At 39.1% G+C, this 24,263-nt stretch overlaps 1 protein-coding gene and 1 long non-coding RNA gene across 2 annotated transcripts in view; one reads left to right on the top strand and one right to left on the bottom strand.

Annotated features, from left to right (window-relative positions):
* Nucleotides 1-14,669, top strand: part of LOC115183501 (monocyte to macrophage differentiation factor 2) — a 49,256-nt gene extending 34,587 nt beyond the window's left edge. Inside the window, exons 5-7 of the mRNA XM_029744707.1 lie at nucleotides 13,345-13,446; nucleotides 13,861-13,930; nucleotides 14,331-14,669. Of these exons, the coding sequence (XP_029600567.1) occupies nucleotides 13,345-13,446; nucleotides 13,861-13,930; nucleotides 14,331-14,534 (376 nt within the window). The 3' untranslated portion in view covers nucleotides 14,535-14,669. The remainder of the gene's footprint in view (nucleotides 1-13,344; nucleotides 13,447-13,860; nucleotides 13,931-14,330) is intronic.
* Nucleotides 14,670-20,574: 5,905 nt separating this feature from the next.
* On the bottom strand, nucleotides 20,575-21,745 carry LOC115183491 (uncharacterized). The gene is made up of 2 exons (XR_003874033.1): nucleotides 21,296-21,745; nucleotides 20,575-21,221 (listed from the first exon to the last, which is right to left on the bottom strand). It is a non-coding gene; the product is annotated as an uncharacterized LOC115183491 (long non-coding RNA).
* Between the last annotated feature and the right edge of the window lie 2,518 nt (nucleotides 21,746-24,263).

Here is a 24,263-nt window from a genome sequence, read left to right as displayed (position 1 = left end):
GACTACACTACTGTCTCTAACTAGACGACTGTCTCTAACTAGACTACACTACTGTCTCTATAATTATACGACTGTCTCTATAACTAGACTACACTACTGTCTCTATAACTACACTACTGTCTCTATAACTAGACTACACTACTGTCTCTATAACTAGACTACACTACTGTTTCTATAACTACTACTGTCTCTAACTAGACTACACTACTGTCTCTATAACTAGAGTACACTACTGTCTCTATGACTAGACTACACTACTGTCTCTATAAGTAGACTACTGTCTCTATAACTAGACTACTGTCTCTATAACTAGACTACACTACTGTCTCTATAACTAGACTACACTACTGTCTCTATAACTAGACTACTGTCTCTATAACTAGACTTCACTACTGTCTCTATAACCACTACTGTCTCTAACTAGACTACTGTCTCTATAAATAGACTACTGTCTCTATAACTAGACTACTGTCTCTATAACTAGACTACTGTCTCTATAACTAGACTACTGTCTCTATAACTAGACTACACTACTGTCTCTATAACTAGACTACTCTCTATAACTAGACTACTGTCTCTATAACTAGACTACACTACTGTCTCTAACTAGACGACTGTCTCTAACTAGACTACACTACTGTCTCTATAATTATACGACTGTCTCTATAACTAGACTACACTACTGTCTCTATAACTACACTACTGTCTCTATAACTAGACTACACTACTGTCTCTATAACTAGACTACACTACTGTTTCTATAACTACTACTGTCTCTAACTAGACTACACTACTGTCTCTATAACTAGACTACACTACTGTCTCTATGACTAGACTACACTACTGTCTCTATAACTAGACTACACTACTGTCTCTATAACTAGACTACTGTCTCTATAACTAGACTACTGTCTCTATAACTAGACTACACTACTGTTTCTAACTAGACGACTGTCTCTATAACTAGACTACACTACTGTCTCTATAACTAGACGACTGTCTCTATAACTAGACTACACTACTGTCTCTATAACTACACTACTGTCTCTATAACTAGACTACACTACTGTTTCTATAACTACTACTGTCTCTAACTAGACTACACTACTGTCTCTATAACTAGACTACACTACTGTCTCTATAACTAGACTACACTACTGTCTCTATAACTAGACTACACTGCTGTCTCTATAACCACTACTGTCTCTATAACTAGACTACACTACTGTCTCTATAACTAGACTACACTACTGTTTCTATAACTACTACTGTCTCTAACTAGACTACACTACTGTCTCTATAACTAGACTACACTAATGTCTCTATAACTAGACTACACTGCTGTCTCTATAACCACTACTGTCTCTATAACTAGACTACACTACTGTCTCTATAACTAGACTACACTACTGTCTCCAAAACTAGAATACACTACTGTCTCTATAACCACTACTGTCTCTATAACTAGACTACACTACTGTCTCTATAACTAGACTACTGTCTCTATAACTAGACTACTGTCTCTATAACTAGACTTCACTACTGTCTCTATAACCACTACTGTCTCTAACTAGACTACTGTCTCTATAAATAGACTACTGTCTCTATAACTAGACTACTGTCTCTATAACTAGACTACTGTCTCTATAACTAGACTACTGTCTCTATAACTAGACTACACTACTGTCTCTATAACTAGACTACACTACTGTCTCTATAACTAGACTACTCTCTATAACTAGACTACTGTCTCTATAACTAGACTACACTACTGTCTCTAACTAGACGACTGTCTCTAACTAGACTACACTACTGTCTCTATAATTATACGACTGTCTCTATAACTAGACTACACTACTGTCTCTATAACTACACTACTGTCTCTATAACTAGACTACACTACTGTCTCTATAACTAGACTACACTACTGTTTCTATAACTACTACTGTCTCTAACTAGACTACACTACTGTCTCTATAACTAGAGTACACTACTGTCTCTATGACTAGACTACACTACTGTCTCTATAACTAGACTACACTACTGTCTCTATAACTAGACTACTGTCTCTATAACTAGACTACTGTCTCTATAACTAGACTACACTACTGTCTCTATAACTAGACTACTGTCTCTATAACTAGACTACTGTCTCTATAACTAGACTTCACTACTGTCTCTATAACCACTACTGTCTCTAACTAGACTACTGTCTCTATAAATAGACTACTGTCTCTATAACTAGACTACTGTCTCTATAACTAGACTACTGTCTCTATAACTAGACTACTGTCTCTATAACTAGACTACACTACTGTCTCTATAACTAGACTACACTACTGTCTCTATAACTAGACTACTGTCTCTATAACTAGACTACACTACTGTCTCTATAACTACTACTGTCTCTATAACTAGACTACACTACTGTCTCTATAACTAGACTACACTACTGTCTCTATAACTAGACTACACTACTGTCTCTATAACTAGACTACACTACTGTCTCTATAACTAGACTACACAACTGTCTCTATAACTACACTACTGTCTCTATAACTATACTACTGTCTCTAACTACACTACTGTCTCTGTAACTAGACTACACTACTGTCTCTATAACTACTACTGTCTCTAACTAGACTACACTACTGTCTCTATAACTACACTACTGTCTCTATAACTATACTACTGTCTCTATAACTACACTACTGTCTCTGTAACTAGAATACTGTCTCTGTATCTAGACTACACTACTGTCTCTATAACTAGACGACACTCCTGTCTCTATAACTAGACTACTGTCTCTATAACTACACTACTGTCTCTATAACTAGACTACACTACTGTCTCTATAACTAGACTACACTACTGTCTCTATAACTAGACTACACTACTGTCTCTATAACTAGACTACACTACTGTCTCTATAACCACTACTGTCTCTGTAACTAGACTACACTACTTTCTCTATAATTTGACTACACTACTGTCTCTATAACTAGACTACACTACTGTCTCTATAATTAGTCACTACTGTCTCTATAATTAGTCACTACTGTCTCTATAACTAGACTACACTACTGTCTCTATAACTAGACTACACTACTGTCTCTATAACCACTACTGTCTCTGTAACTAGACTACACTACTGTCTCTGTAACTAGACTACACTACTGTCTCTGTAACTAGACTACACTACTGTCTCTATAACTAGACTACACTACTGTCTCTATAACTAGACTACACTACTGTCTCTATAACTACACTACTGTCTCTATAACTACACTACTGTCTCTGTAACTACACTACTGTCTCTGTAACTAGACTACTGTCTCTATAACTACACTACTGTCTCTGTAACTAGACTACACTACTGTCTCTATAACTACTACTTTCTCTAACTAGACTACACTACTGTCTCTATAACTACTACTTTCTCTAACTAGATTACACTACTGTCTCTATAACTAGACTACTGTCTCTATAACTATACTACTGTCTCTATAACTACACTACTGTCTCTGTAACTACACTACTGTCTCTAACTAGAATACTGTCTCTATAACTAGACTACTGTCTCTGTATCTAGACTACACTACTGTCTCTATAACTAGACTACTGTCTCTATAACTAGACTACTGTCTCTATAACTACACTACTGTCTCTATAACTAGACTACACTACTGTCTCTGTAACTAGACTACACTACTTTCTCTAACTACACTACTGTCTCTGTAACTAGACTACACTACTGTCTCTATAACTAGACTACACTACTGTCTCTATAATTAGTCACTACTGTCTCTATAACTAGACTACACTACTGTCTCTATAACTAGACTACACTACTGTCTCTATAACTAGACTACACTACTGTCTCTATAACTAGACTACACTACTGTCTCTATAACTAGACTACACTACTGTCTCTATAACTAGACTACACTACTGTCTCTATAAACACTACTGTCTCTATAACCACTACTGTCTCTGTAACTAGACTACACTACTGTCTCTGTAACTAGGCTACACTACTGTCTCTGTAACTAGGCTACACTACTGTCTCTATAACTAGACTACACTACTGTCTCTATAACTAGACTACACTACTGTCTCTATAACTAGACTACACTACTGTCTCTATAACTAGACTACACTACTGTCTCTATAACCACTACTGCCTCTATAACCACTACTGTCTCTATAACTAGACTACTGTCTCTATAACTAGACTACTGTCTCTATAATTAGTCACTACTGTTTCTATAACAAGACTAGACTACTGTCTCTATAACCACTACTGTCTCTATAACTAGACTACTGTCTCTATAAATAGACTTCTGTCTCTATAACTAGACTACACTACTGTCTCTATAACTACTACTGTCTCTATAACAAGACTACACTACTGTCTCTATAACTAGACTACACTACTGTCTCTATAACTAGACTACACTACTGTCTCTATAACTAGACTACACTACTGTCTCTATAACTACACTACTGTCTCTATAACTATACTACTGTCTCTAACTACACTACTTTCTCTGTAACTAGACTACACTACTGTCTCTATAACTACTACTGTCTCTAACTAGACTACACTACTGTCTCTATAACTATACTACTGTCTCTATAACTACACTACTGTCTCTGTAACTACACTACTGTCTCTATAACTAGACTACGCTACTGTCTCTATAACTAGACGACACTCCTGTCTCTATAACTAGACTACTGTCTCTATAACTAGACTACTGTCTCTATAACTAGACTACTGTCTCTATAACTACACTACTGTCTCTATAACTAGACTACACTACTGTCTCTATAACTAGACTACACTACTGTCTCTATAACTAGACTACACTACTGTCTCTATAAACACTACTGTCTCTATAAACACTACTGTCTCTGTAACTAGACTACACTACTGTCTCTATAACTAGACTACACTACTGTCTCTATAACTAGACTACACTACTGTCTCTATAACTAGACTACACTACTGTCTCTATAACTAGACTACACTACTGTCTCTATAACTAGACTACACTACTGTCTCTATAACTAGACTACACTACTGTCTCCAAAACTAGAATACACTACTGTCTCTATAACCACTACTGTCTCTATAACTAGACTACACTACTGTCTCTATAACTAGACTACTGTCTCTATAACTAGACTACTGTCTCTATAACTAGACTTCACTACTGTCTCTATAACCACTACTGTCTCTAACTAGACTACTGTCTCTATAAATAGACTACTGTCTCTATAACTAGACTACTGTCTCTATAACTAGACTACTGTCTCTATAACTAGACTACTGTCTCTATAACTAGACTACACTACTGTCTCTATAACTAGACTACACTACTGTCTCTATAACTAGACTACTCTCTATAACTAGACTACTGTCTCTATAACTAGACTACACTACTGTCTCTAACTAGACGACTGTCTCTAACTAGACTACACTACTGTCTCTATAATTATACGACTGTCTCTATAACTAGACTACACTACTGTCTCTATAACTACACTACTGTCTCTATAACTAGACTACACTACTGTCTCTATAACTAGACTACACTACTGTTTCTATAACTACTACTGTCTCTAACTAGACTACACTACTGTCTCTATAACTAGAGTACACTACTGTCTCTATGACTAGACTACACTACTGTCTCTATAACTAGACTACACTACTGTCTCTATAACTAGACTACTGTCTCTATAACTAGACTACTGTCTCTATAACTAGACTACACTACTGTCTCTATAACTAGACTACTGTCTCTATAACTAGACTACTGTCTCTATAACTAGACTTCACTACTGTCTCTATAACCACTACTGTCTCTAACTAGACTACTGTCTCTATAAATAGACTACTGTCTCTATAACTAGACTACTGTCTCTATAACTAGACTACTGTCTCTATAACTAGACTACTGTCTCTATAACTAGACTACACTACTGTCTCTATAACTAGACTACTCTCTATAACTAGACTACTGTCTCTATAACTAGACTACACTACTGTCTCTAACTAGACGACTGTCTCTAACTAGACTACACTACTGTCTCTATAATTATACGACTGTCTCTATAACTAGACTACACTACTGTCTCTATAACTACACTACTGTCTCTATAACTAGACTACACTACTGTCTCTATAACTAGACTACACTACTGTTTCTATAACTACTACTGTCTCTAACTAGACTACACTACTGTCTCTATAACTAGAGTACACTACTGTCTCTATGACTAGACTACACTACTGTCTCTATAACTAGACTACACTACTGTCTCTATAACTAGACTACTGTCTCTATAACTAGACTACTGTCTCTATAACTAGACTACACTACTGTTTCTAACTAGACGACTGTCTCTATAACTAGACTACACTACTGTCTCTATAACTAGACGACTGTCTCTATAACTAGACTACACTACTGTCTCTATAACTACACTACTGTCTCTATAACTAGACTACACTACTGTTTCTATAACTACTACTGTCTCTAACTAGACTACACTACTGTCTCTATAACTAGACTACACTACTGTCTCTATAACTAGACTACACTACTGTCTCTATAACTAGACTACACTGCTGTCTCTATAACCACTACTGTCTCTATAACTAGACTACACTACTGTCTCTATAACTAGACTACACTACTGTTTCTATAACTACTACTGTCTCTAACTAGACTACACTACTGTCTCTATAACTAGACTACACTAATGTCTCTATAACTAGACTACACTGCTGTCTCTATAACCACTACTGTCTCTATAACTAGACTACACTACTGTCTCTATAACTAGACTACACTACTGTCTCCAAAACTAGAATACACTACTGTCTCTATAACCACTACTGTCTCTATAACTAGACTACACTACTGTCTCTATAACTAGACTACTGTCTCTATAACTAGACTACTGTCTCTATAACTAGACTTCACTACTGTCTCTATAACCACTACTGTCTCTAACTAGACTACTGTCTCTATAAATAGACTACTGTCTCTATAACTAGACTACTGTCTCTATAACTAGACTACTGTCTCTATAACTAGACTACTGTCTCTATAACTAGACTACACTACTGTCTCTATAACTAGACTACACTACTGTCTCTATAACTAGACTACTCTCTATAACTAGACTACTGTCTCTATAACTAGACTACACTACTGTCTCTAACTAGACGACTGTCTCTAACTAGACTACACTACTGTCTCTATAATTATACGACTGTCTCTATAACTAGACTACACTACTGTCTCTATAACTACACTACTGTCTCTATAACTAGACTACACTACTGTCTCTATAACTAGACTACACTACTGTTTCTATAACTACTACTGTCTCTAACTAGACTACACTACTGTCTCTATAACTAGAGTACACTACTGTCTCTATGACTAGACTACACTACTGTCTCTATAACTAGACTACACTACTGTCTCTATAACTAGACTACTGTCTCTATAACTAGACTACTGTCTCTATAACTAGACTACACTACTGTTTCTAACTAGACGACTGTCTCTATAACTAGACTACACTACTGTCTCTATAACTAGACGACTGTCTCTATAACTAGACTACACTACTGTCTCTATAACTACACTACTGTCTCTATAACTAGACTACACTACTGTTTCTATAACTACTACTGTCTCTAACTAGACTACACTACTGTCTCTATAACTAGACTACACTACTGTCTCTATAACTAGACTACACTACTGTCTCTATAACTAGACTACACTGCTGTCTCTATAACCACTACTGTCTCTATAACTAGACTACACTACTGTCTCTATAACTAGACTACACTACTGTTTCTATAACTACTACTGTCTCTAACTAGACTACACTACTGTCTCTATAACTAGACTACACTACTTTCTCTATAACTAGACTACACTGCTGTCTCTATAACCACTACTGTCTCTATAACTAGACTACACTACTGTCTCTATAACTAGACTACACTACTGTTTCTATAACTACTACTGTCTCTAACTAGACTACACTACTGTCTCTATAACTAGAGTACACTACTGTCTCTATGACTAGACTACACTACTGTCTCTATAACTAGACTACACTACTGTCTCTATAACTAGACTACTGTCTCTATAACTAGACTACTGTCTCTATAACTAGACTACACTACTGTTTCTAACTAGACGACTGTCTCTATAACTAGACTACACTACTGTCTCTATAACTAGACGACTGTCTCTATAACTAGACTACACTACTGTCTCTATAACTACACTACTGTCTCTATAACTAGACTACACTACTGTTTCTATAACTACTACTGTCTCTAACTAGACTACACTACTGTCTCTATAACTAGACTACACTACTGTCTCTATAACTAGACTACACTACTGTCTCTATAACTAGACTACACTGCTGTCTCTATAACCACTACTGTCTCTATAACTAGACTACACTACTGTCTCTATAACTAGACTACACTACTGTTTCTATAACTACTACTGTCTCTAACTAGACTACACTACTGTCTCTATAACTAGACTACACTACTTTCTCTATAACTAGACTACACTGCTGTCTCTATAACCACTACTGTCTCTATAACTAGACTACACTACTGTCTCTATAACTAGACGACACTACTGTGTCTATCTCTATAGTCCAGAGCTTCTCCACAGTCTTCAGTTGTTATAACAGCAAAGGTGGGACCAACTCCACAGTAAACTTTCAGCACGCTTTATGGGGAAGAACACTCAACAACCACAGCACTCACACAAATTAAATGGATGATAAAATTATTGTGGGGGATGTCTTGTTAGACTTCAGTGCGGCTTTTGACATTATCGATCATAGTCTGCTGCTGGAAAAACGTATGACTTTACACCCCCTGCTATAATGTGGATAAAGAGTTACTTGTCTAACAGGACACAGAGGGTGTTCTTAAATGGAAGCCTCTCATATATAATCCAGGTAGAAGCAGGAATTCCCCAGGGCAGCTGTCTAGGCCCTTGCTTTTTTAATTATTTTTTTACCAACGACATGCCACTGACTTTGAGTAAAGGCAGAGTGTCTATGTATGCGGATGACTCAACACTATACACGTCAGCTACTACAGCGACGGAAATGACAACAACACTTAACAAAGAGCTACAGTTAGTTTCAGAGTGGGTGGCAAGGAATAAGTTGGCCCTAAATATTTCTAAAACTAAAAGCATTGTATTTGGGACAAAACATTCACTAAACCCTAAATCTCAACTAAATCTTGTAATAAATAATGTGGAAATTGAGCAGGTTGAGGTGACTAAACTGCTTGGAGTAAGCCTGGATTGTAAACTGTCATGGTCAAAACATGTTGATACAATAGTAGCTAAGATGGGGAGAAGTCTGTTCATAATAAAGTGTTTCTCTGCCTTCTTAACAACAATATCAACAAAGCAGGTCCTACAGGCCCTAGTTTTGTCGCACCTTGACTACTGTTCAGTCGTGTGGTCAGGTGCCACACAAAAGGAAATTTGCAATTGGCTCAGAACAGGGCAGCACGGCTGGCCCTTGGATGTACACAGAGAGCTAATATTAATAATATGCATGTCAATCTCTCTTGGCTCAAAGTGGAGGAGAGTGACTTCATCACTACTTGTATTTATGAGAGGTGTTGACTTGTTTAAAGCACCGAGCTGTCTGTCTAAACTAGTGGCACACAGCTCAGACACCCACCCATACCCCACAAGACATGCCACCAGAGGTCTCTTCACAGTCCCCAAGTCCAGAACAGACTATGGGAGGTACACAGTTCTACATAGAGCCATGACTACATGGAACTCTATACCACATCAGGTAACTGATGCAGGCAGTAAAATTAGATTTAAAAGGTAAAAATACAACTTATGGAACAGCGGGGACTGTGAAGAGACACAAACATTGGCACCGATACAGGCACACACACACACACACGATAGCATACGCACTATACACACACACACACACACACACACACACACACACACACACACACACACGATAGCATACGCACTATACACACACACACACACACACACACACACACACACACACACACACACACGAATAACATACGCACTATACACACACACACACACACACACACACAATAGCATACGCACTATATATACACACACACACATAGATTTGTGGTAGGGGTAGAGTAGGGGCCTGAGGGCACACAGTGTGTTGGGAAATCTGTGAATGTGTTGTAATGTTTTAAAATTGTATAACTGCCTTAATTTGCTGGACCCCATGAAGAGTAGCTGCTGCCTTGGCAGGAACTAATGGGGATCCATAATAAACCCCAGGATGAGTAGCTGCTGCCTTGGCAGGAACTGATGGGGATCCATAATAAACCCCAGGAAGAGTAGCTGCTGCCTTGGCAGGAACTAATGGGGATCCATAATAAACCCCAGGAAGAGTAGCTGCTGCCTTGGCAGGAACTAATGGGGATCCATAATAAACCCCATGAAGAGTAGCTGCTACCTTGGCAGGAACTAATGGGGATCCATAATAAACCCCAGGAAGAGCAGCTGCTACCTTGACAGGAACTAATGGGGATCCATAATAAATACAATACAAATATTAATGCCCATGATTTTGGAATGAGATGTTTGACGAGCAGGTGTCCACATACTTTTGGTCATTTAGTGTAAGGATAATAATCAACCATTATAATATCTGTGATACCAGGCTGCATGTATATATATAGATTATTATATATATATATATATATATATATACATGCAGCCTGGTATCACAGATATTATAATGATAGATTATTATATATATATATATCATTATAATATCTGTGATACCAGGCTGCATGTATATATATATATAATAATCTACCATTATAATATCTGTGATACCAGGCTGCATGTATATATATAATAATCTACCATTATAATATCTGTGATACCAGGCTGCATGTATATATATAATAATCTACCATTATAATATCTGTGATACCAGGCTGCATGTATATATATATAATAATCTACCATTATAATATCTGTGATACCAGGCTGCATGTATATATATAATAATCTACCATTATAATATCTGTGATACCAGGCTGCATGTATATATATATAATAATCTACCATTATAATATCTGTGATACCAGGCTGCATGTATATATATAATAATGTACCATTATAATATCTGTGATACCAGGCTACATGTGTATATATATAATAATCTACCATTATAATATCTGTGATACCAGGCTACATGTGTATATATATAATAATCTACCATTATAATATCTGTGATACCAGGCTGCATGTATATATATATATAAAATAATCTACCATTATAATATCTGTGATACCAGGCTGCATGTATATATATATAAAATAATCTACCATTATAATGTCTGTGATACCAGGCTGCATGTATATATATAATAATCTACCATTATAATATCTGTGATACCAGGCAGCATGTATATATATAATAATCTACCATTATAATATCTGTGATACCAGGCTGCATGTATATATATAATAATATACCATTATAATATATGTGATACCAGGCTGCATGCGTATATATATAATAATCTACCATTATAATATCTGTGATACCAGGCTGCATGTATATATATATAATAATCTACCATTGTAATATATGTGATACCAGGCTGCATGTGTATATATATAATAATCTACCATTATAATATCTGTGATACCAGGCTGCATGTGTATATATATATAATAATCTACCATTATAATATCTGTGATACCAGGCTGCATGTATATATATAATAATCTACCATTATAATATCTGTGATACCAGGCTGCATGTATATATATAATAATCTATCATTATAATATCTGTGATACCAGGCTGCATGTATATATATATATATATAATAATCTACCATTATAATATCTGTGATACCAGGCTGCATGTATATATATAATAATCTACCATTATAATATCTGTGATACCAGGCTGCATGTATATATATAATAATCTACCATTATAATATCTGTGATACCAGGCTGCATGTATATATATAATAATCTACCATTATAATATCTGTGATACCAGGCTGCATGTATATATATATATAATAATCTACCATTATAATATCTGTGATACCAGGCTGCATGTGTATATATATAATAATCTACCATTATAATATCTGTGATACCAGGCTGCATGTATATATATAATAATCTACCATTATAATATCTGTGATACCAGGCTGCATGTATATATATATATAATAATCTACCATTATAATATATGTGATACCAGGCTGCATGTGTATATATATAATAATCTACCATTATAATATCTGTGATACCAGGCTGCATGTATATATATAATAATCTACCATTATAATATATGTGATACCAGGCTGCATGTATATATATAATAATCTACCATTATAATATCTGTGATACCAGGCTGTATGTATGTGTATATATATATATATATATATATATATATATAATGATCTACCATTATAATATCTGACATATACTGTACTACACTAGTCTGGACTACGCTAGTCTGGACTACACTAGTCTGGACTACAGCATCATATACTGGACTACACTAGTCTGGACTACACTAGTCTGGACTACATCATCATATACTGGACTACACTAGTCTGGACTACACTAGTCTGGACTACAGCATCATATACTGTACTACACTAGTCTGGACTACACTAGTCTGGACTACATCATCATATACTGTACTACACTAGTCTGGACTACGCTAGTCTGGACTACACTAGTCTGGACTACAGCATCATATACTGGACTACACTAGTCTGGACTACATCATCATATACTGTACTACACTAGTCTGGACTACAGCATCATATACTGGACTACACTAGTCTGGACTACACTAGTCTGGACTACATCATCATATACTGGACTACACTAGTCTGGACTACAGCACCATATACTGGACTACACTTGTCTGGACTACACTAGTCTGGACTACATCATCATATACTGGACTACACTAGTCTGGACTATACTAGTCTGGACTACATCATCATATACTGGACTACACTAGTCTGGACTACATCATCATATACTGTACTGCACTAGTCTGGACTACACTAGTCTGGACTACACTAGTCTGGACTACATCATCATATACTGGACTACACTAGTCTGGACTACACTAGTCTGGACTACATCATCAGATCAGTCTGCTGAACTTGTGAATATGATGACCTTGTTTTGTGTGTAGTCTGTTTAAAGCATGTGATGTAACATGAATATTATCCAGGTTGAACCTGCGGGAGCTAGGACCCTGGACCTGTCACATGAGGTGGTTGGTCTGGGTGATGGCCTCTGTCGGAACCACATACGTCTTCTTCTTCCACGAGAGGTAACGTGTTTGTGGATGAGGGGGGTGTGTCTTCTTCCACGAGAGGTAACGTGTTTGTGGATGAGGGTGGGGGGGTGTGTCTTCTTCCACGAGAGGTAACGTGTTTGTGGATGAGGGTGGGGGGGGGTGTGTCTTCTTCCACTAGAGGTAACGTGTTTGTGGATGAGGGGGGTGTGTCTTCTTCCACGAGAGGTAACGTGTTTGTGGATGAGGGTGGAGGGGGGTGTGTCTTCTTCCACTAGAGGTAACGTGTTTGTGGATGAGGGGGGTGTGTCTTCTTCCACTAGAGGTAACGTGTTTGTGGATGAGGGGGTGTGTGGGTGTCTCTCTCTCCCTTGTCTCTCTCACTCTCACTCTTTCTCCTCTCTTTCACTCTCTCTCTCTCCCCTTCTCTCTGTCTCTTCTTGTCTCCAGGTATAAGCTGATGGAACTGATCTGTTATACAGTGATGGGAGTGTTCCCAGCCTTGGTCATCCTGTCCATGGTGAGACACTTTTAGGCATCAAACTCCAAAAATGCTCAAATCGGGGATATTGACTTGCATTGGTTTTGGGGCACAAATGCTAAAAAAGTTTGCATTTTAAGACGGTGGCCAGGTAAACAAAACCAAAGCATCGAAAGCTTTCTCTTGTCCATAGACTGCTTACTGGGTAAGAACCAGTATAAAAATAACTTTAAGGACCCAAAGTCTCTTTACAATTGTAGAAATGAAACAAAAAACAGTAGTCAAAACAAAACAACACAAGGCTAAACAAAAACAGAGAGAACGGTGGGCTCAAGGAGGGGAAAGAGTGTGATGGATCAGTGTATGAATGATTAACCATGTTTGAGAGAAAATGTAATTTGGGTGGACTGTCCCTTTAACCCTTTTTGTCCCCCTGTAGCCGGACCGTGAGGGGCTGTGTGAGTTATTAGTGGGCGGTGCCTGTTACTGTCTGGGCATGGTGTTCTTCAAGAGTGATGGACTCGTCCCATTCGCCCATGCTATCTGGCACCTGTTTGTTGCCATGGGAGCAGGCGTCCATTACTACGCCATCTACCGATACCTCTACACGCCAGCAGCCAATCAGATGAAGACATCCAGATGACACACGGAGACCGGGGGCGAGGGGTGATGACGTCACAGGAAGTTGAAGGAAGGAGTGGACTTGTGATGTCAAGAATGGAGGGATGGAGAGATGTGAATAGAACCATAGAAACGTGGAGAGATGTGAATAGAACCATAGAAACATGGAGAGATGTGAATAGAAACGTGGAGAGATGTGAATAGAACCATAGAAACGTGGAGAGATGTGAATAGAACCATAGAACCATAGAGATGTGAATAGAACCATAGAAACGTGGAGAGATGTGAATAGAACCATAGAAACGTGGAGAGATGTGAATAGAACCATAGAACCATAGAGATGTGAATAGAACCATAGAACCATAGAGATGTGAATTGAACCATAGAACCATAGAGATGTGAATAGAACCATAGAAACGTGGAGAGATGTGAATAGAACCATAGAAACGTGGAGAGATGTGGATAGAACCATAGAGATGTGAATAGAACCATAGAAACGTGGAGAGATGTGAATAGAACCATAGAAACGTGGAGAGATGTGGATAGAACCATAGAGATGTGAATAGAACCATAGAAACGTGGAGAGATGTGAATAGAACCATAGAGATGTGAATAGAACCATAGAGATGTGAATAGAACCATATAAACATGGAGAGATGTGAATAGAACCATAGAAACATGGAGAGATGTGAATAGAACCATAGAGATGTGAATAGAACCATAGAAACGTGGAGAGATGTGAATAGAACCATAGAAACGTGGAGAGATGTGAATAGAACCATAGAAACATGGAGAGATGTGAATAGAACCATAGAAACATGGAGAGATGTGAATAGAACCATAGAAACATGGAGAGATGTGAATAGAACCATAGAGATGTGAATAGAACCATAGAAACATGGAGAGATGTGAATAGAACCATAGAAACGTGGAGAGATGTGAATAGAACCATAGAAACGTGGAGAGATGTGAATAGAACCATAGAAACGTGGAGAGATGTGAATAGAACCATAGAAACATGGAGAGATGTATTATTTCAACTTTATTTTACCAGGTAGGCCAGTTGAGAACATGTTCTCATTTACAACTGCGACCTGGCCAAGATAAAGCAAAGCAGTGCGACCTGGCCAAGATAAAGCAAAGCAGTGCGACAACAACAACAACAGGGAGATTTGAATAGAACTATAGAAACGTGGGGAGATCACTGGTTTATGTGTCCTGGACAGACAGGCTGTAAATCACTGGTTTATGTGTCCTGGACAGACAGGATGTAATCACTGGTTTATGTGTCCTGGACAGACAGGCTGTAAATCACTGGTTTATGTGTCCTGGACAGACAGGCTGTAAATCACTGGTTTATGTGTCCTGGACAGACAGGCTGTAAATCACTGGTTTATGTGTCCTGGACAGACATGATGTAATCACTGGTTTATGTGTCCTGGACAGACAGGCTGTAAATCACTGGTTTATGTGTCCTGGACAGACAGGCTGTAAATCACTGGTTTATGTGTCCTGGACAGACAGGCTGTAAATCACTGGTTTATGTGTCCTGGACAGACAGGCTGTAAATCACTGGTTATGTGTCCTGGACAGACAGGCTGTAAATCACTGGTTTATGTGTCCTGGACAGACAGGCTGTAAATCACTGGTTTATGTGTCCTGGACAGACATGATGTAATCACTGGTTTATGTGTCCTGGACAGACAGGCTGTAAATCACTGGTTTATGTGTCCTGGACAGACAGGCTGTAAATCACTGGTTTATGTGTCCTGGACAGACAGGCTGTAAATCACTGGTTTATGTGTCCTGGACAGACAGGATGTAATCACTGGTTTATGTGTCCTGGACAGACAGGATGTAATCACTGGTTTATGTGTCCTGGACAGACAGGATGTAATCACTGGTTTATGTGTCCTGGACAGACAGGATGTAATCACTGGTTTATGTGTCCTGGACAGACAGGATGTAATCACTGGTTTATGTGTCCTGGACAGACATGATGTAATCACTGGTTTATGTGTCCTGGACAGACAGGCTGTAAATCACTGGTTTATGTGTCCTGGACAGACAGGATGTAATCACTGGTTTATGTGTCCTGGACAGACATGATGTAATCACTGGTTTATGTGTCCTGGACAGACAGGCTGTAAATCACTGGTTTATGTGTCCTGGACAGACAGGCTGTAAATCACTGGTTTATGTGTCCTGGACAGACATGATGTAAATCACTGGTTTATGTGTCCTGGACAGACAGGCTGTAAATCACTGGTTTATGTGTCCTGGACAGACATGATGTAAATCACTGGTTTATGTGTCCTGGACAGACATGATGTAATCACTGGTTTATGTGTCCTGGACAGACAGGCTGTAAATCACTGGTTTATGTGTCCTGGACAGACATGATGTAATCACTGGTTTATGTGTCCTGGACAGACATGATGTAAATCACTGGTTTATGTGTCCTGGACAGACAGGCTGTAAATCACTGGTTTATGTGTCCTGGACAGACAGGCTGTAAATCACTGGTTTATGTGTCCTGGACAGACAGGCTGTAAATCACTGGTTAATGTGTCCTGGACAGACAGGCTGTAAATCACTGGTTTATGTGTCCTGGACAGACATGATGTAATCACTGGTTAATGTGTCCTGGACAGACAGGATGTAAATCACTGGTTTATGTGTCCTGGACAGACAGGCTGTAAATCACTGGCTAATGTGTCCTGGACAGACAGGCTGTAAATCACTGGTTTATGTGTCCTGGACAGACAGGCTGTAAAGTTAGTTATGTAACCCTCCAGTGTAGTGTGCGTGCGTCCGTGCGTGCATGTCCGTGCGTGCGTGTCCGTGCGTGCGTGTCCGTGCGTGCGTGCGTGCGTGTCCGTGCGTGGTAGAGTAGTCTAGAAGTGACAGACGGTGAAGGTGTTTCTCCTGATTGTACTACTATTACATTCCAGACTAGTGCAGGTATTATCACACTACAGACATTATTACTGTTATTGTTATTATTAATACTATTATTATTATCACTATTATTGTTATTATTATTACTATTATTGTTATTATTATTACTGTTATTGTTATTATTATTACTATTATTGTTATTATTATTATTACTGTTATTGTTATTATTATTACTATTATTGTTATTATTATTACTATTATTGTTATTATTATTACTATTATTGTTATTATTATTACTATTATTGTTATTATTATTACTATTATTGTTATTATTATTACATTCCAGACTAGTGCAGTATTGTCACACTACAGCCATTATTATTATTATTATTATTATAGTTTTTTTATTACAGTTATTGTTGTTGTTATTATTATTATTATTATTATTATTATAACATTCCAGACTAGTGCAGGTATTATCCTACTACAGCCATTATTTACTACTACTACTATAATAATAATAATTGTATTACTATTACTGTTATTATTATTACTATTATTACTAGCATTATTATTACTAGCATTATTATTATTACTGTTATTATTATTACTACCATTACTAGTATTATTATTACTAGCATTATTATTATTACTGGTATTATTATTACTAGTATTACTATTATTACCGTTACTAGTATTATTATTACTAGCATTATTATTATTATTAGTATTACTATTATTATTATTACTAGCATTATTATTATTATTATTATTACTAGTATTATTATTACTAGTATTATTATTATTTTTACTATTATTACTAGTATTATTATTACTATTATTATATTACTGTTATTGTTATTACTAGTATTATTATAATTATTATTACTATTTTGAATAGTATTATTATTAGTATTATTATTTGTGATGCACCGATATGACATTTTTGGCCGATACAGATATACAATATTTTCCTAGTTAAATAAAGGTTACACACACACCACACTGACCAAAAAGTTATTTTGCTGGCATTTACGTATGTCCCCATTACCAGTAAAACATCATCAAAACCTATTTCTTTCACTTCTGTTTCGTTGTTCATTTGTTCAGTCGTTTCATTCTCAACCAGGATTTCTCATACTATGGAACGCCGTTTGGGTCTTTGCGTGTCAAAAAATATACTATTTAACACTATTTGACGTGTCAAATAAGCTTGTTGACCAATTAGGACCTGACTATGACTGCCCGTCACATAATAATTGAAAGCGTTCATACATTTTTTTACGTAGTTATTACACATTGATTACACTATCACTCGTATTTCATATGTCACAACGATTCATTGATACGTAAGCTATGATGCTGGTAAAGTTGTCTCGCGCACCTACAGTGCTGGTCATAAAAAAAAGCTAGCTAGCTCATGGATGCAAACAATGTTCATCCCCAAAAACATAGCAAAACGACAATCTGTTTCAGTAGCTATAATGTTAGCTTGCTAACTATATAGCTAGGTGTCATCATCTAAAATAACTTAACATTTTTATTTTTTTATTTATTTATTTTTATTTTATTTTATTTCACCTTTATTTAACCAGGTAGGCCAGTTGAGAACAAGTTCTCATTTACAACTGCGACCTGGCCAAGATAAAGCAAAGCAGTGCGACAAAAACAACACAGTTACATATGGGATAAACAAACCTACAGTCAATAACACAATATAAAAAATCTATATACAGTGTGTGCAAATGGAGTAAGATTAGGGAGGTAAGGCAATAAATAGGCCGTAGTGGCGAAATAATAATTACAATTTAGCATAAACCCTGGAGTGATGGATGTGCAGATGATGATGTGCATGTAGAGACACTGGGGTGCAAAAGAGAAACAATAAATAATAATATGGGGATGAGGTAGTTGGGTGGGCTATTTACAGATGGGCTGTGTACAGGTACAGTGATCGGTAAGCTGCTCTGACAGCTGATGCTTAAAGTTAGTGAGGGAGATATAAGTCTCCAGCTTCAGTGATTTTTGCAATTGGTTCCAGTCATTGGCAGCAGAGAACTGGAAGGAAAGGCGGCCAAAGGGGGAGTTGGCTTTAGGGATGACCAGTGAAATATACCTGCTGGAGCGCGTGCTGCTATGGTGACCAGTGAGTTGAAATAAGGCGGGGCTTTACCTAGTAAAGACTTATAGATGGCCTGGAGCCAGTGGCTTTGGCGACAAATATGAAGCGAGGGCCAGCCAACGAGAGCATACAGGTTGCAGTGGTGGGTGGTATATGGGGCTTTGGTGACAAAACGGATGGCACTGTGATAGACTACATACAATTTGCTGAGTAGAGTGTTGGAGGCTATTTTGTAAATGACATCGCCGAAGTCAAGGATCGGTAGGATGGTCAGTTTTACGAGGGTATGTTTGGCAGCATGAGTGAAGGATGCTTTGTTGTGAAATAGGAAGCCGATACCAGATTTAATTTTGGATTGGAGATGCTTAATGTGAGTCTGGAAGGAGAGTTTACAGTCTAACCAGACACCTAGGTATTTGTAGTTGTCCACATATTCAACCACTAGGTTAGTTAGGTGACCTGGGTTAGGTCTAGAAGGTCCCTCTGATGATTTAGAAACAGACAGTACAATATGGATGTTATACGGTTTATATGTCTCAATATGTTTGCTCACTTCAATAGTGTCTTTGGTTATTCTCCGAGGAACTGAGAGGAATGTCATCAATACTATTATCATTCTGTATATTATTATGTTGTCGTATTCCAATACATGACCTCTCCTGCCCTTCGCCCCTCTGATGTCCTTTATTCTGACAGCAGCAGAAAGCCCTTCCCAACCACTGATCTGACAGCAGCAGAAAGCCTTTCCCAACCACTGATCTGTCACCAGCAGAAAGCCCTTCCCAACCGCTGCCCTGACAGCAGCAGAAAGCCTTTCCCAACCACTGATCTGACAGCAGCAGAAAGCCCTTCCCAACCACTGATCTGACAGCAGCAGAAAGCCTTTCCCAACCACTGATCTGACAGCAGCAGAAAGCCCTTCCCAACCACTGATCTGACAGCAGCAGAAAGCCCTTCCCAACCACTGATCTGACAGCAGCAGAAAGCCCTTCCCAACCACTGATCTGACAGCAGCAGAAAGCCCTTCCCAACCGCTGCCCTGACAGCAGCAGAAAGCCCTTCCCAACCACTGATCTGACAGTAGCAGAAAGCCCTTCCCAACCACTGATCTGACAGCAGCAGAAAGCCCTTCCCAACCACTGATCTGACAGCAGCAGAAAGCCCTTCCCAACCACTGATCTGTCACCAGCAGAAAGCGCTTCCCAACCACTGATCTGTCACCAGCAGAAAGCCCTTCCCAACCACAGCCCTGACAGCAGCAGAAAGCCCTTCCCAACCACTGCCCTGACAGCAGCAGAAAGCCCTTCCCAACAGACAGACAGCACACTACTACATTGCTAAACAGAGCGGTGCTATATAAAACTCCAAAGCAGCTTTCATTTGGGCAGTGTTCCCAGTTGGCTTGCTGTTGTGACCTCACACTGCTGTGTTTTATAGCACACTACCACAGTGATCTCCTGACCCTGACACAGTGACCCCCGACCTCGAACCTCTGTGTTTACACAGACAGTATTGTAACACGGATGTAGCATTAAAACACATAGGCCTATGTAACGTGTGTAACATGTATGTGCTCTGCTGTAGGAGCACACTATCCTGTAGTGTTCTTAGCCTTCCCCCTCAAGATTCAGAAATGGCACCCTATTCCCAATATAGGCCACTACTTTCTTTTGATATGCGGGAGACCTGACTTAGAACCACCGCCTGTCGCAGAACCCTCGGTCTGTTGCCATGGCGATGCCTTTTGATATGCGGGAGACCTGACTTAGAACCACCGCCTGTCGCAGAACCCTCGGTCTGTTGCCATGGCGATGCCTTTTGATATGCGGGAGACCTGAGTTAAAATCACCGCCTGTCGCAGAACCCTCGGTCTGTTGCCATGGCGATGCCTTTTGATATGCGGGAGACCTGAGTTAAAATCACCGCCTGTCGCAGAACCCTCGGTCTGTTGCCATGGCGATGCCTTTTGATATGCGGGAGACCTGAGTTAGAACCACCGCCTGTCGCAGAACCCTCGGTCTGTTGCCATGGCGATGCCTTTTGATATGCGGGAGACCTGAGTTAGAATCACCACTTGTCGCAGAACCCTCGGTCTGTTGCCATGGCGATGCCCTAAATAAGCTAGGGGACCAAACCCTTCCCTCCACCGATCACTAGAAAAGACTTGTCTTCTCTATTATGTCTTGTTGCTTCTTCTCCTTGGTGTCGTTAAACCAGTGTTCCTGATTCATGTGGTCAATATGTTGTTGTTGTTGGGATTCTGATTCGTTATTATTATTCTATTTCAGTATTGCTCTTTAATGATGAGTCAGTTTGTGAATGAACTGGCTGACAACAGATGTACAAACAGAACCAATCACTTTAGACTAGGAGCCGTACGCAGACCAATCACACGTCAGAATAGGAGACGTATGGTTGATCACCAGTTTGGGATGGTATAGACTGCTCTTAATGCTGCAGTCTGTAATTTAGCTCGTCCCCTGTGGTCACAGGACGAAATGCACAAACAATCAACACTCAAAACAAACTTATTAAGCCAATCGATGCATAGACTCGTAAAGACCCTCTGTTTACAAACAATTGTTGGTGTCAAAGTGTCAGTAGGGAGTAGGACTAACAGAGTGTTCTACTGCCACAGACCGACTGGTGTTCTCCAGTCCTTATAACGGACGGTTATTACACTTCATAGACAGGTCATAGAGGTGTCATAGACAGGCCATAGAGGTGTCATAGATTGGTCATAGAGGTGTCATAGACGGGTCATAAAGGTGTCATAGATGGGTCATAGAGGGATCATAGACAGGTCATAGTGGTGTCAGACCGTTCATAGACAGGTCATAGAGAGGTTATAGACAGGTCATAGAGGTGTCATAGACTGTCACAGCAGTGTCATAGACAGCTCATAGAGGTGTCATAGACAGGTCATAGAGTTGTCATCAATAGAGCAACCATACATTTCTGTCACATCTGTATTATGTATCTCATAGATCAGACAGACATGTTTTAGAACATATAGACAGGTTAACATGTTATAGAACTATAAAAGACTTGTTATGAACACTGGTCTACGGCACTGAGAGTCTGTCTCTACTGCCACAACACCAGACCTGTTATACCATGATATTAGTATGTTATCAACATGTTATGAACATATTATCGATGTTTAATAAGGGTAGTAGTGTCTCTCGACTGCCACAACACCAGACCTGTTATACCATGATATAAGTATGTTATGAACATGTTATAGATGTTTAATAAGGGTAGTAGTAAGTCTCTCTACTGCCACAACACTGCCTCAGACGTTGCCATGGATGTGTTTTCTAATGTAAATAAGTCACTCCCACTTTCTACACTGCCCATGGGCCTTTATAAACCCTCTTCACCCTCTTCCTCTTCATAGGAGCTCTATAACAGCCTGCATTGCTGCTCCATACATAGTGTTTATAATGCTATAAGTGTTTCTGTGGAGCTGGCCATTGGGCTGGACTACCATCTACAGAGAGCAGGGTTTTGTTTCCACCAAGCAGTAACACACCTGATGATTCTACTTGTCAAAATCTTTGATTTAATATTACTGTGATGATGATGAAGACGATGATGTGTTTTCTATGTGTTTGTCATTTTAATAACAAGCTTTTATATCAGTGAGATTCAGTCTACTGTGGTTATTATTATGTCTGTCTGTCTGTCTGTCTGTCTGTCTGTCTGCTCTGTTTTCTACCTATCTGTCGTCTGCTCTCTCTCTGTCTGTCTGTCTGTCTGTCTGTCTGTCTGTCTGTCTCTGTCTGTCTGTCTGTCTGCTCTCTCTCTCTGTCTGTTTTCTACCTGTCTGCTCTGCCTGTCTGTCTGCCTGTTTCTACCTGTCTGTCTGTTTCTACCTGTCTGCTCTGTCTGCCTGCCTGTCTGATCTGTTTCCTACCTGTTTGTCTGCTCTCTCTGTCTATCTGTTTTCTACCTGTCTGCCTCTGCCTGTCTGTCTGCTCTGTCTGCCTGTTTCTACCTGTCTGTCTGTTTCTACCTGTCTGTCTGTTTCTACCTGTCTGCTCTCTGTCTGCCTGCCTGTCTGATCTGTTTCCTACCTGTTTGTCTGCTCTCTCTGTCTATCTGTTTTCTACCTGTCTGCTCTGCCTGTCTGTCTGCTCTGTCTGCCTGTTTCTACCTGTCTGTTTCTACCTGTCTGCTCTCTGTCTGCCTGCCTGTCTGATCTGTTTCCTACCTGTATGTCTGCTCAGTCTGTCTATCTGTTTTCTACCTGTCTGCCTCTGCCTGTCTGTCTATCTGTTTTCTACCTGTCTGCCTCTGCCTGTCACTGTGGCAACAGTTTGGGGAAGGCCCTTTCCTGTTTCAGCATGACAATGCCCCTGTGCACAAAGCGAGGTTCATACAGAAATGGTTTGTTGAGATCAGTATGGAAGAACTTGGCTAGCCTGCACAGAGCCCTGACCTCAACCCCATCGAACACCTTTGGGATGAATTGGAACGTCGACTGCGAGCCAGGCCTAATCGCCCAACATCAGTGCCCGACCTCACTAATGCCATTGTGGCTGAATGGAAGCAAGTTCTCGCAGCAGAGGTCCAACATCAGGTGGAAATCCTTCCCAGAAGAGTGGAGGCTGTTATAGCAGCAAATGCGGGACCAACTCCATATTAATACCCATGATTTTGGAATGAGATGTTCTATGAGCAGGTGTCCACATACTTCTGGTCATTTAGTGTATCTGGGCCCTC

Source organism: Salmo trutta, unplaced genomic scaffold (assembly GCF_901001165.1).
Source record: "Salmo trutta unplaced genomic scaffold, fSalTru1.1, whole genome shotgun sequence".
Lineage (NCBI taxonomy): Eukaryota > Metazoa > Chordata > Actinopteri > Salmoniformes > Salmonidae > Salmo > Salmo trutta.
This window is presented reverse-complemented; position numbering and strand designations above follow the sequence as displayed.